General features: G+C 45.4%; 1 protein-coding gene across 1 annotated transcript in view; it reads left to right on the top strand.

The window, feature by feature from the left end:
- The window catches only part of TEX14 (testis expressed 14, intercellular bridge forming factor), a 105,636-nt gene that overhangs the window by 45,207 nt on the left and 45,462 nt on the right, over nt 1–14,967 (top strand). Inside the window, exons 13-15 of the mRNA XM_075013913.1 lie at nt 978–1,975; nt 8,910–9,013; nt 11,438–11,517. Coding sequence (XP_074870014.1) covers nt 978–1,975; nt 8,910–9,013; nt 11,438–11,517 — 1,182 coding nt within the window. The remainder of the gene's footprint in view (nt 1–977; nt 1,976–8,909; nt 9,014–11,437; nt 11,518–14,967) is intronic.

Here is a 14,967-nt window from a genome sequence, read left to right as displayed (position 1 = left end):
TTAATTATGGATTCACCTCAGCTCTCTGAGCTCAGGATTGTTCCCTGTAAGCTGAACACTTGGGTGGCCATCTGGAGAGATTCAGGTGACACCCACCTGATTAGCAGAGCACACACAGCTACCCACTGTGGGCAGCATGTGTTAATATTGGTGGTGCACATAACAAAATATATTCTGCCCATGAATGGAAAACAATTAGAGGGAACACTGTCCATGGACTGCAGAGAATATGGACCCATATGTAACATTCCCATGTACTCGTTTTGCTTCTGTAGTGGAACAGTAGGGTCCAGACTAAAGCTAGTTACAAATTTTCCATTGGAACAATTTCTGACAAAAAGTGCCCTTTTTGTACAAGATTGAAATTTTCCATGGGAACATTTCAGTTTTGCTGATTTTTTTTAATACTTTACTTGGATAAATGGAAATGATGGCTCTCTGTCTCCCCGCTTTCTGCTGAACTGCTTAGCTGGGGTGTCAGGAGGCAGCAAGTGAAGTTCACCAGAGCTTTCTAGGAGGGCAGCAAGCCGAAAAAAAATTCAGGTTTTCCTGCAATGGAATCTATTTAGAAATATCTTCCCGTGAAAAATATCCTATCTTTGACTTTTTTGTTCTGGTCTGGGAGGAAATTATTTTATGGGACGTGATACCCATTTTGTGGCCAGCTCTGATAGAGGTCCTTCACATATGCAAAGGAAAGAAAATGGTCATTAACTATTAAAATGTGACTCTTCCAGGTCAGTATAAAGATCTTGTGGTGCATTTTTAAATGCATAACTCATTAGCCTATTGGTGTACCTCACAGTCACCGTGAAACAGTGTCTACTTTTCAGGACAGTGTGTGATGATATTAGAAATGCTTATACACAGATGGATTGAATGGTACTACTTGAATAACAAAAAGGGATTTTAAATGTCTAAGCAATAGGTGTTTTGGAGGCCTAAAAAGCAGCTTAATACTAATATTGATTTTTCAGCTGGCAGATTTAATGCACCAAGATGTTCAGTTTCACCTGCCAAAAGAGAAACCACCACAGATTGTGAGGGTGTAACTTGTATTCAGCCAGTTACCCAGGATCTGTGCCAAGATATAGCTTCTGAACACCAAAGGAGCTACAGTGTTAGTGATGCGGACGATAGCCTGTGTAGTTTTGAAATCAATGAAATATACGCATGTTACTCAGAATTACATGACAATGTTCCAGAAGAACTGGCTGGAGTAGCTTGTGCTGTGGAAGATGAAATAAAACAACAAAATATTGAGAAAGACAGGGCTTTCTCCCAGATCCTACCCCCACCTCTTAAAATACGATTAGTAGAGCATCCAGATTCTATTGAGGAAGGCAGTTCTTCAGAAATGGATACGGAGTACAGTATAGAGGAGGTAGAAAGACTAAGTGAGGCCTCTGAGCCATGCAAGCTGCGACAGTTGGGAGCAGATGGAGGGGAAAGTGTGCATAGCCCATCCAAAACTGAGCAGCACATCAGCAAATGTGTTCTTAATCTCAAGATTTCTCAGACCTTATTGCAGCAAGCAACAGATTCCCTTTACAAAACAGAGGTGAAATTGGACAAATTAGAAGCAGTTCAAAACCAACACAAGATGCTTAAGGAAATTCAGGCAGAGACGGTTGCTAAGCCGAAGTACATAGAGAGTTACGTAGATAAAATTGGTGAGAGTCTCAAAAATATCAAGATCCCCTTTTCAGGAGCTGATGCTTTTGTGTGGAAGGCAGTAGGACCTCCATCAAGGAACTATATACCACCACCAATGCGAGTGCCTGGGGCACAAAGTACTTCGGAGCTTGTACATTCCGGGGTTATCTCAAAAGCTGTAAAGGAACCAAGGGCAGTTCAGAATGATATGATTGAGTACTTGAAGCAGAAGAATCAGAATAAAGATGATAACTTCCAGAGTGATTTCAGTTCCAACATGGTGAAGAGTATTAAGGCTCAAGTAGTGCCAAACTATCAGGTAAAGGGGAGAGGAGTGTGATTGGCCGTATGGGTATTAATCATATAACTGTGTTGTGTACTGAGAGTGTAGCACTGCTCAGGTCTAGATGGTCTTTTGAGAAAAGATACTGGTTATTGTTTGTTTGAATGTTTGTATTGTACATGTTGTGGATTGAGTAGAAGGTGATCAGTCTGGTCCTGAGTGTAGTAATACCTGATGTTAGTGCGAAGGGTTGTTTTATCAAAATAGTAGTAGTTCTTAATACATATTGCCTCTTTATTTATGGTTGCATTCTGCTAACTTGCCTCTTAGGGAGGTTTGTAATTAGTAGTACATATAGGAAGATTATCTAGGTCGTGTTTAAAAATTGGCCTCTAATTTTGTGCTAATACTTTCTGCATTGATGGGTGCAAAATGTGTTTGAACATACATATTTTAAAGGCTGATTTTGAAGATGGCTGAAAATGCCCATGTATAAAAACAGATGTATTAGTTATGTATACACATACAATTATTTTGCTCTTATTTGAGTAATCTTCTGGCATGAATGATGCTTCAGAGACACAGTGATCAGACAAGGTCCCTGCAGCCGAGTTTAATTTAGACAATCAAGCAGACAAAACAACTTGTCATAAGGTGTAAGGAAGAATGTCATGCGAGCTAGCATAGAGAAAGAGGCTGTGTTTGACTTACAGACATCTGAGATGTTATGTCATGGGCTTTTACAAGTTTTACCTGATGTTGAAAGAATGATTTAATATGCTTAGCATGAATATGGTGGATTGTTAGTTAAAACAATGAGTTTGAAGGAGGGATATGAGGCCAAGAGTGTTGCACTGTTGCGAAAAAAGCAAACATTCCGGGATGTGTTAGCAGGAATGTTGAAGCAAGATACAAGAACAGCAACGAAGGGTCCTGTGGCACCTTACAGACTAACAGAAAAGTTTTGAGCATGAGCTTTCGTGAGCACAAGCTCACTTCGTCAGATGGTGGTCTTGGAAATCTGCAGGGCCAGGTATAAATAAGCCAGAGCAAGGGTGGGGATAACAAGGTTAGCGCAGTCAGCAAGGGTGAGCTTACTACCAGCAGTTGATCTGGAGGTGTGAACACCAAGGGAGGGGAAGCTGCTTTTGTATTTAGACAGCCATTCTGGCTGTGAATGGCTGTCTAAATACAAAAGCAGCTTCCCCTCCCTTGGTGTTCACACCTCCGGATCAACTGCTGGTAGTAAGCCTCACTCTTGCTGACTGAGCTAACCTTGTTATCCCCACCCTTGCTCTGGCTTATTTATACCTGGCCCTGCAGATTTCCAAGACCAGCATCTGACGAAGTGAGTCTGTGCTCACGAAAGCTCATGCTCAAAACTTTTCTGTTAGTCTATAAGGTGCCACAGGACCCTTCGTTGCTGTTACAGATCCAGACTAACACGGCTACCCCTCTAATACTTAAGATACAAGAAGTAATTCTTTTTTTTTACTGAGTGCTGATTAGGCTTCAATTTGAATATTATCTTCCATCCTGGGGCCACAATTCAGGAAAGATGTGAATAAATTAGGGTATGTCTACACAGCAAAACACTACGGCTGTTATTTCAAAATAACTGTCCTAGCATCTACACAGTGCAACTGCTATTTTGAAATAATTTTGAACAAGTGATTGGCTTATTTTGAAAATGGTAAACCTCATTCTATGAGGAATAGCACCTATTTCAAAATACCTGTTTTGAAATAGGGTATGTAAAACAGACAGCATCTACACTAGCCCCCTCCTTTTGGAAGGGGCGTGGTAATGAGGGATTTTGGCAGATGCTAATGAGGCACTGCCATGAATAATGGCAGCCGCACACATTTCAAAAGTGCCACTTCTAAACGCACGCCGCCCGTGTAGACAGAGACTTTTGAAAGGACCCCCTGACTTCAAAAGCCCCTTCTTCCCAAATGGGTGGCACTTTCGAAACGCATGCAGCCACCATTATGTTAATGAGGTGCTGCATAATCATGGCAGCACCTCATTACCATCTGCTGAAACCCCTGAATACCATGCCTCTTCCAAAGGAGGGGGGTAGTGTAGACGTGGCCACCAGGAACACAGCCTATTTTCAAATAAGCCACAATACATCCAATGGCTCTTTTTTGAAATACATTTTTCTGTAGCTGTGTCTACACTAGCCAGTTCTTTCAAAAGAGCAGGCCCCAGTTTGAAGTTGCATGTATCACGTCTATACACTCCGCGGGCTCTGGCAGGAGGAGGAGGTGCTCCGGGTGATGGGGATGAAGTGGCGGAACGCAGCTGCTTTTGCCCAGCTGACCGAGGGCCCGAGTACCTGGGGTCACCCTGCATGCACTCCTGACCAAGTCAGGAGTAAAGTCAAAGAGCTGCTGCAGGGTTACGCCCGGGCTCAGGACTCGGCCAGCTGGTTGTGGGGGGCCACTCTCACTTTGTGCCTGTACTAAAGGGAGCTCAGGACCATCCTGGGCCCCCCGGGACACCTCCCCACTGGCCATCCTGGACACCTTGGCTGAGGAGCCCGAGCCAGGCGAAAGGCAGGAGCCTGGATCGTCGGCCAGCCCCGCACCACCCGGGTTGGAGATGGAGCTGGGTGCAGCAGCAGACTAGTCCCGTGAGGAGGGGACCTAGTCATTGACCTCCCCTTCTGTACCTCCAGCTGGGCATCCTCCAGAAGGCCATCCCACAACCTCAGCGATGGACCCTCAGGTATGTACCCAACAGGGCTTATACCACAGATCATGGGACGGGGGCACCATACACAACCGGGGGCCCCCCACACCTCCAGCAGACCCCGGCCCACCAGGGCCCAGCTGGACCAGAGGCCCAGGACGGCGGCATGGCCACCAGTGCCTGTCAACACCCGCTCCCGCCAACAGCACAGCGCCCCGTCCCGGGGGGAGGGAGGCGGGCACTGCAGAAATGGGCCACCCACAGGGCCACCGCACCTATGGACAGGGGACGGGGACCTGGTGCCCATGGTGGGATGGAGGGGCATGGGCCATTGGCAGGGGTCAGTACTCATGGCCTTTTCCTCTCTTCCTCCCTGTTTCCTCAGCCACACCATCCAAGGGCTGGGAGAGCCATGCCTCGTCCGTGGTCTGAGACACCCCTCCAGAGGGGAGGGACAGCGACCGGCCAGAGCCACCCCCGGTGCCAGCATGGGCCTGGTTGCGGTGGAGCCAGAGGCAGCTGGTGGAGGACACCCACCTTGCTGCCTCCATTCGGCGCTAGGTGAAGCTGATAGAGTGCCAGCTCCGCTTCGAGGAGGGGGAGGCCGCCTGGCGCCGGTGGGCCTGGGGGCAGTTCCTCTCCACATTTAGGGATGTGGCAGCCATGTACTAGGAGCTGCTGGCCCTTCTTCCCCCCACTGCTCCTCCTGTTGTAGCCCCATCCACCAGCCCCCCGGGAGGGGACCCCGCTGTCCCAGACCTCCAGCTTGAGGCCTATCCCCGGCCCTCTGTCCCCTTTCTTCCTGCCCCCTCCCAGTCCTTCCAGGGACCCAGATGAGGGGAGGGTGTGAGACCCTGGGCCATCCGGGTTCGCACCCTCCACTCCGCCCCAGAGTGATGTCCCACTGGGCGGGCCACCTACATCCCCCCCATAAATATTTAGTACCCCCCCCCCTCAATAAATAGCTAGCCCTCCCCTGTAATGGTTGGACATTCTGTTATGTTTAGCATGAAGCATTACCCACACATTTTTTGTACTTAACAATATACCCGGGTATTTTTCCTAAACCCCTGCATACTGTGTGCTCATTGGGGGAGCGATGTGTGGGAGGTGGGGGCAGTATGCAGGAGGCCTGCTGGGGATGGCCAGAGTGGTGCTCACTGGGGCCCCTGGTCAAAGTACTGTTGCAGGGCCTCCTGGACACGGATCCCATCCCAGTGGGGCTGGCAGCTAGGGGCAGCAGCTGGCTGGGGGTAGCCTGTGCCAGCCATGATCACCCACCCCTGCACGAAGGTAGATGGGTACAGTGGTGTCCCCCAGCATGATCTCCCTCTGGGGGATGTAGGTCCCTGCCTCCAGCCAGCGGCAAAGGCCCGAGTTCCAAAACACCCGCATGTCATTATTGCAGCCGGGTCATCCCAGTATATGTTCTGGAACCAGCCCCAGCTGTCCACCATGGCCTGCAAGACCACAGAATGGTAGTCCTTCTTGTTGATGAAGTGTCCTCCACTGTGTTCCAAGGCACAGATATTTATGTGGCTCCCATTGAGGGCCCCAAAGCAATTCAGGAACACCAGTGCAGCGAAGCCCATGATGGCCGCATCCAGGTCCCCAATGTGGATGACCCTCTAGAGGAGCTTGACATTTAGGGCATGTACCCCCAGCTGGGGGGGGCGGGGGGGATATAGGCACGTGTGGGGTGTGCCCATCCCCTCTGGGCCCCCTTGGGCCCCTAACCCCTTGGTGAGTGCATGTCCAGGTCTTATCTCCATCACGATGGCCCCAACTGTGGCTGGTATTCCCCACACCAAACTGGAGAATAGCTGTCTGGAGTGGCCAGTTGCCAGACAGCTATCATGACCCTATTCTCCACGGGGAGGGCGCGCCGCATCCGGGTGTTCTGGTGTCTCAGGGCTGGGGACAGTCACTGGCACAGCTCCACGAAGTTCTGCCACTGCATATGGAAATTCCGGAGCCACCAGTTGTCATCCCACTCCCCCATGACCAGTTGCTCCCACCACTTTGAGCTGGTGGGGTAGCTCCAGAGCTGGCGGAGCATCCACGGGGGGAGGCCAGAGGAGCCCATGGTCTGGGGCATCCCCTTCTGCCCTTGGGGGGGAGCCATGCCAGGAGCTGCAGGGTGGCAATCTGTGCTACGCACAGCAGGGTGCCCACTCCACTGGTGGCAGCCAGCAGGGTTTCCAGCTGCTGCTGGTCCATGCTCATTCCTGGGGGCACTGCATCTTTGGGGCTTGTGGCAGCTTCTCAGGCCTAGTGCTGTGCAGGTCGAGGGTGCTGGAGAGGGGCCCTTTAAAGGAGAAGCTTGCTGCGGCCTGGGAAGGGCTTAGCCACCCAGCAACTCTGTCTATGGTGTTTCCTGCCCTGTTCTTTCAAAAGAGGGCGTGGGTGTGTGTGGACACTCTCTTTTGACATCCTGGATGGCCCCTTTTGATGCGGTGCTGGCCCTTTCGATGGTGCTCATTGACGGTTCCAAGCCTCTGCCCTTGTGTTGGTGCTCTCCTTTGAAAGGGCATCTTTCGACCACTCTCTTTTGAAAGGCACCCTTTCAAAAGAGTGCTCTAATGTAGACGTAGCTTGTGTGTGCTGATGATGTATTTCAAAATAGATAAGTGCTGTTTTGAAATGTGTCTTGAGCCGTGTCTACACGTGCACGCTACTTCGAAGTAGCGGCACTAACTTCGACGTTAGGCGGTGAGACGTCGAAGTCGCTAACCCCATGAGGGGATAGGAATAGCGCCCTACTTCGACGTTCAACGTCGAAGTAGGGACCGTGTAGTCGTTGCACGTCCCACAAACTTCGAAATAGCGGGGTCCGCCATGGCAGCCATCAGCTGAGGGGTTGAGAGATGCTCTCTCTCCAGCCCCTGCGGGGCTCTATGGTCACCGTGGGCAGCAGCCCTTAGCCCAGGGCTTCTGGCTGCTGCTGCGGCAGCTGGGGATCCATGCTGCAGGCACAGGGTCTGCAACCAGTTGTCGGCTCTGTGTATCTTGTGTTGTTTAGTGCAACTGTGTCTGGGAGGGGCCCTTTAAGGGAGCGGCTTGCTGTTGAGTCCGCCCTGTGACCCTGTCTGCAGCTGTGCCTGGCACCCTTATTTCAATGTGTGCTACTTTGGCGTGTAGACGTTCCCTCGCAGTGCCTATTTCGATGTGGTGCCGCGCAACGTCGAAGTTGAACATTGACGTTGCCAGCCCTGGAGGACGTGTAGACGTTACTCATCGAAATAGCCTATTTCGATGTTGGCTTCACGTGTAGACGTAGCCTTTGTGTGCAGCAGAATTATTTCAAAATAAGTTCTTGTGGAATAGCTTATTTCCAAATCAGGTTACTGTGTGGACATACCCTTATCAGAGCCCAGAGAAAGGCAACACATCTAGTTATAGGTCTAGAAAACATTACCTAAGCACTGGAATAAATTGCCTAGAGCAGTTGTCCAATCTTCATCATTGTAATAACAGCTAAGACAAACACTTGTCATGAGTGGTCTAGATACCACATAGTACTGTCTCGAGTATAAAGGACTGAATTCAAAGACCTCTTCTGGTCCCTTCCAGTTCTACAATTCTAGAATTCTGTAATTTATATAAGTTTCTGTGAATTGTCTGGCACCAGTAATCTCAGGAGGCAATTGCAGAATCAGGCCCTTAAATATATAAAGAAGCGGTGAGGGGATTTTGAATGTACTTTTTTTTCATACAAGGTCTGAACCTACACATTTACTTATGTGGGTATTGCCCCAGAAACGGAACTCAACAAATACAAGAACTAGGGGACACCAAATGAAATTGATGGGTAGTAGGTTCAAAACTAATAAAAGGAAATTTTTCTTCACACAACGCACAGTCAACCTGTGGAACTCCTTGCCCGAGGAGGCTGTGAAGGCCAGGACTCTATTAGGGTTTAAAAAAGAGCTTGATAAATTTTTGCAGGTCAGGTCCATAAATGGCTATTAGCCAGGGATAAAGTATGGTGCCCTAGCCTTCATAACAAGGGCAGGAGATGGATGGCAGGAGATAAATCACTTGTCTTCTGTTCTCCTTCTCTGGGGCACCTGGCATTGGCCACCGTCGGCAGATGGGATGCTGGGCTTGATGGACCTTTGGTCTGACCCAGTATGGCCGTTCTTATGTTCTTATGTAATAAAGAGTGAAGGATCCAGTCCTTTGTATGCATTTAAAGAAATCTAAGCAAATAATAAGCACATAGTTCCAGGCAAGCTCTGAGTCATGGTTTGGTGGCCTGATTTTTCAACAGTTGTATCCACATGTGTCTGTAAGACGGAAAAAAAATGTCAACTTTCAGTACCATAGAGGAACTGATTCAAGTTCTGAAGGAAGTGGAACTGAGGAAGGGACAAGGTGAGTTTTGTCTGTTACTTCAGTTCTAGTCACAAAAATATAAATTCCTGAAGATTCCTCCTGTTAAAACCTCTGTCAAAGGAGACACCTCCAGGATTAAAACTAGGATTGATTTTTTCCCAGCAAGCAAAAACCCTTCCATCCAATTAAGAGTCTTCCATGAAACAGACTTATTGTCAGCTATAGAACTGACAAAATATCCACCATGATATTTTAATAAGGAATCAGAATCTGTCAGTGCAGAATATCTGTCTTTCTGGGATCTGTGTTCACCAGCCAAAAGGTGAAATGTACAGGAATTGATGTGATAAATGATATCTTAGCACTTTAAAATGTATATGCACAAGTGTAAGAGTGTGTGTGTGTGTGTTTGGGAACATCAGTGTATTAAAAGGGAGAGTGCCAACTGAGTTAGTCCTGAACTGTGAAACTGAGTAAGGAGACCAGTCTATCACAGCTTTTTTCAGTTCCACAATCCTGCCCAACAAACTAAGCAAAATGGTTAAAGTTTTGTTGTAATATTCTGAGGTGTCATTAGCACTATAGGTAAAGACATTTATTTTTTAATTATTATTTTTATTTTTGGCCCCTTTAAACTCCAATGAAATAGGTACATTTTTGGTATATGTGCATATTTTTGTTTGTGCAGATAGTAAGGGCCAAATCCTATTCTCTCTGGATAGCCTGATCCAAAGCTTAAAGGAAGACTGTCTCTTGACTTCCATGGGCATTGGATCAATCCTAGTGATATAGGTAGGGGAAACAGAATATTCCCTCTAAACCCAGTGGTAAAGTACAGAGTACCTGTGCAGCTCTTCAGTAGCAACTAGGGCTATACCTCTCAGCACTGTATGCCATTACATGCACATGATGAGGGTAAGCTGTACTTGGTTCTTGTCATCTCCCTGTGCCTGATATTTCCAGACAAGCATCAAAGTAAATGGCAAAATTTTGAGTCAGTGGCAGAGCTGGGAATGGGAACAGAAACAGGCACTCTCATCCTAGATAATGTTAAATCCATAATGTTAAATCATCTAGGAAAAATAATGTTGCACTAACACCTTAGTTTTTTTTTTAACAAATTAATCAAAATGTAAGTAAAGGTGACCCTAGGGATCAAAATCCCTTTGTTAAGAAAATAAATAGCCAGGCGATAAATGGGACAGATTTGTCACGGGTTAAAAACATGTGACATGGTCATATGAGTCACTGCATTTTAAAATCAAAACAAAAAAACAGTAAAGTAGCACTTTAAAAACTAACAAAATAATTTATTAGGTGAGCTGTCATGGGACAGACCCACTTCTTCAGACCATAGCCATACCAGAACAGACTCAATATTTAAGTTATAGAGAACCAAAAACAGTAATCAAGGTTGACAAATCAGAAGAAAATGATCAAGGTGAGCAAATCAGAGAACAGAGAGGTGGGGGGGGAGTCAAGAATTAGATTAAGCCAAGTATGCAAAAGAGCCCCTATAGTGTCCCAGAAAATTTGCATCCCGGTTGCCCGCTTAATCTAATTCTTGACTCCCCCGCCCCACCCCTCTGCTCTCTGATTTGCTCACCTTGATAATTTTTTTCTGATTTGTCAACCTTGATTACTGTTTTTGGTTCTCTATGCCTTAAATATTGAGTCTTTTCTGGTATGGCTATAGTCTGAAGAAGTGAGTCTGTCCCATGAAAACTCACCTAATAAATTATTTTGTTAGTCTTTAAAGTGCTACTTTACTGCTTTTTTGTTTTGATAGTATATAGACTAGCACGGCTTTCTCTCTGCACTTTAAAATGGAAACAAGTTAATAGTTGGGTAACTGAATAATTGATTATGGGACCATTTGTATCCAAAATGGAGGCGCCAACTATCTTCACCTCTCCACTGATCAGCTGATTGATCTACAGAGTATAAGTCTATACGACACTTGATTTTTTTTGGCTTGTTCTTTGGAGATGCTCAGCACCTTGTGGGATTGGTTCTAAAGCATTGGTAGTGTCTTGCTAATCCATAAGGGGTCTAACTCACCCCCCTGCAATCTTTGGAAAATCAGTGTGCTGTTTCTGTGGAGTTTTTAGAACCTATATTTTATGAGACTGAGGCTGTGTCTACACAACGTACCTTATGATGGCATTGCCCCTTTCCGTAAACACAGCCTATCCCAACAGAAGTTTTTCTGAGAGGATAGGAGCACCACACCCCCAAATGATGTAACTTGTGTTGACAGAAGCATCTACTGTGGAGTTTTTGTTGGGAACGGTATATTATTTTTTCATACTCCAATTAACATTGCTATGCTTATATATCTTTAAAATATAGACTTTGCATCCCAAAGATCTTGATGTTTTACTAATTGGGGAGTTGCTAAAATGATACATTTATGTATTTAACATAGATTTGTTTGATGCATCTCATAACAAATGACTATAGGTTATTCCCAAAATCAGTTTCTGAAGTTTATAATACAAGGAGAAGCAAGGAGCGAAGGATGGAGCAGTCAGAATGGACAAGTGAGTAAATGGCAATGTTGATTAAACTAACATGCATGAAACACATTATTAGACCTTCCAGTTACTTTTTGTCCCTCATGAAAGAAATTGAAGCTGCTGTTGGGGCTTCCAGAATCCCCCCATATTGGCCGTGTCTACACTAGCCAAAAACTTCGAAATGGCCATGCATGGCCATTTCGAAGTTTACTAATGAAGCACTGAAATACATATTTAGCACCTCATTAGCATGCGGGCGGCCACAGCACTCCAAAATTGATGCGGCTCGCTGCCGCGTGGCTTGTCCAAGTGTGGTGTAGCCATTGTCTTACGTTTAGACCATTCTGTTCCCCCATTCGCCACAAGTTTTCTGTGTGCCTGTTTCCTATCATCCTCTACTCCAGGGGTTCCCTGCAACTCCCCCTAATCTCCTCTCAGCCTGGGGTTCTGTGTGCCCCATTCTTCCTTCTTCCATACAGGAGTCACCCATTCTCTCTTCACCATCCCCTGCAGTACTTCTACTTTCTGTGTGCAAGATAAATCATTCAGGCTAGGGATACACTGTAGCCCTATCTTGAAATAATGCAATTTGTGTTGTGCAAATTACATGTTATTTCATTTCAAAAAGGGGAATTACACTAAAATGAGGAAGCTAGTTAAACAGAAACTAAAAGGTAGAGTAATTAAACTAAAATCCCTGGAAGCTGCATGGAAACTGTTTAAAGACACCATACTAGAGGCCCAACTTAAATGTATACCCCAAATAAAAAAACACAGTAAGAGACCTAACAAAGAACCACCATGGCTAAACAGCCATGTTAAAAAGGCAGTGAGAGAGAAAAGGGCAGCTTTTAAAAAGTGGAAGTCAAATCCTAGTGAGGAAAATAGAAAGGAACATAAACACTCCCAATTTAAGTGTCATAATGTAGTAAGAAAAGCCAAAAAAGAGTTTGAGGAACAGCTAGCCAAAAATTCAAAAAACGATAGTAAAATGTTTTTTAAATACATTAGAAGCAGGAAGCCTGCTAAAAAAGCAGTGGGGCCCTTGGATGATAAAGATATAAAAGGAGCGATCAAGGAAGACAGTGCCATTGCGGAGCGATTAAATGATTTCTTTGCTTCAGTCTTCACGGCTGAAGATGTTACAGAGGTTCCTAAATCTGAGCCAGCCTTTTTAGGTGACAAATCTGAGGAACTCACTCAGATTGAAGTGACATTAGAGGAGGTTTTGGAATTAATTGATAAGCTGAATAGTAACAAGTCTCCAGGACCAGACGGCATTCACCCAAGGGTTCTGAAAGAACTCAAATGTGAAATTGCGGAGTTATTAACAGTGGTTTGTAACCTATCCTTTAAATCCACTTTGGTACCAAATGACTGGAAGACGGCCAATATAACACCAATATTTAAAAAAGGCTCTAGAGGAGATCCTGGCAATTATAGACCGATAAGTTTAACATCAGTACCAGGCAAATTAGTAGAAACACTAGTAAAGAGTAAAATTGCAAGGCACATAGAAGAGCACGAATTGTTGGGCAAAAGTCAGCATGGTTTCTGCAGAGGGAAGTCGTGTCTAACTAATCTATTAGAATTCTTTGAAGGGGTTGATAAACATGCAGACAAGGGACACCCAGTGGACATAATATACCTAGATTTCCAGAAAGCCTTTGACACGGTCCCACACCAAAGGCTTTTATGTAAATTAGGCGGTTATGGGATAGGAGGAAAGGTCCTTTCATGGATCGGGAATTGGTTAAAAGACAGAAAACAAAGGGTGGGAATAAATGGTAAATTTTCACAATGGAGGAGGGTAACTAGTGGTGTTCCCCAGGGGTCAGTCCTGGGACCGATCCTGTTCAACTTGTTCATCAATGATCTAGAAAATGAGGTAAGCAGTGAGGTGGCAAAGTTTGCAGATGACACCAAGTTGTTCAGGACAGTCAAAACCAAAACAGATTGTGAAGAACTACAAAAAGATCTCAGCAAACTGAGTGATTGGGCAGCAAAATGGCAAATGAAATTTAATGTGGGTAAGTGTAAGATAATGCATGTTGGAAAAAATAACCCAAATTACACGTACTACATGATGGGGTCAAATTTAGCTACGACAGATCAGGAAAGGGATCTTGGAGTTATAGTGGATAGTTCTCTGAAGACATCCACGCAGTGTGCAGCGGCAGTTAGTAAGGCAAATAGGATGTTAGGAATTATTAAAAAAGGGATCGATAATAAGACAAAAGATATCATACTTCCCCTATATAAAACTATGGTACGCCCACATCTCGAGTACTGCGTGCAGATGTGGTCTCCTCACCTCAAAAAAGATATATTGGCATTAGAAAAGGTTCAGAAAAGGGCGACTAAGATGATTAGGGGCTTGGAAAGGGTCCCATATGGGGAGAGGCTAGAGAGACTGGGACTTTTCAGTTTGGAAAAAAGGCGATTGAGGGGCGATATGATAGAGGTATATAAAATCATGAATGGTGTGGAGAAAGTGAATATAGAAAAATTATTTACCTTTTCCCATAATACAAGAACTAGGGGACACCAAATGAAATTGATGGGTAGTAGGTTCAAAACTAATAAAAGGAAATTTTTCTTCACACAGCGCACAGTCAACCTGTGGAACTCCTTGCCCGAGGAGGCTGTGAAGGCCAGGACTCTATTAGGGTTTAAAAAAGAGCTTGATAAATTTTTGCAGGTTAGGTCCATAAATGGCTATTAGCCAGGGATAAAGTATGGTGCCCTAGCCTTCAGAACAAGGAGATGGATGGCAGGAGATAAATCACTTGATCATTGTCTTCTGTTCTCCTTCTCTGGGGCACCTGGCATTGGCCACCGTCGGCAGATGGGATGCTGGGCTCGATGGACCTTTGGTCTGACCCAGTATGGCCATTCTTATGTTCTTATGTTCTTATGAGGTAGCTTATTTAGAACTCAGTGCCAGCTACACAACACTGAAGTTTGAAATCAATGCCTATTTCAAACTTCCTGCTATTCCTCTCATGAGGAGTAGCAGGAATGAAATACCACTCTCAAAATAGCTCTGGTTTGGCTGCAGGTTTTCTATTTCACGATACAAATCCTGAATTAGAAACCATAGTGTAGCCTTACCCTCATGCTGTCAACTTACTAGAACCAGTTGGGAGAAGAGGCAAAGGAGAGCTATAATATGATAATGCGTAACATCAACAAGTTTTTTGTTCTGTAGAAAATTGCTTCAGGACCTGGAGCTAACCATATGGCTTTGTCTCCCTCTTTTTCTCCCTCCCAATTTTCAAATGTCCCCCACATTAAGAGGGCGTTGGCCACTAATATATAAAACATTCTCTGAAATTTTTGAATTGATCACATGTGGTATTCAAAAAGTATCACTTACAGCAAGACAGGCCAAGAAATGCCATCAAGTTGAGTGTAAAACCTTTGACAGCTTGACTAAACAGCCAAGTGCATATTTAGATGCCTAAATAAAGG

The sequence above is a fragment of the Carettochelys insculpta genome, chromosome 19 (assembly GCF_033958435.1).
Source record: "Carettochelys insculpta isolate YL-2023 chromosome 19, ASM3395843v1, whole genome shotgun sequence".
Lineage (NCBI taxonomy): Eukaryota > Metazoa > Chordata > Testudines > Carettochelyidae > Carettochelys > Carettochelys insculpta.
Note: the sequence above shows the minus strand (reverse complement) of the source record. Positions and strands in the feature narration are given on the sequence as shown.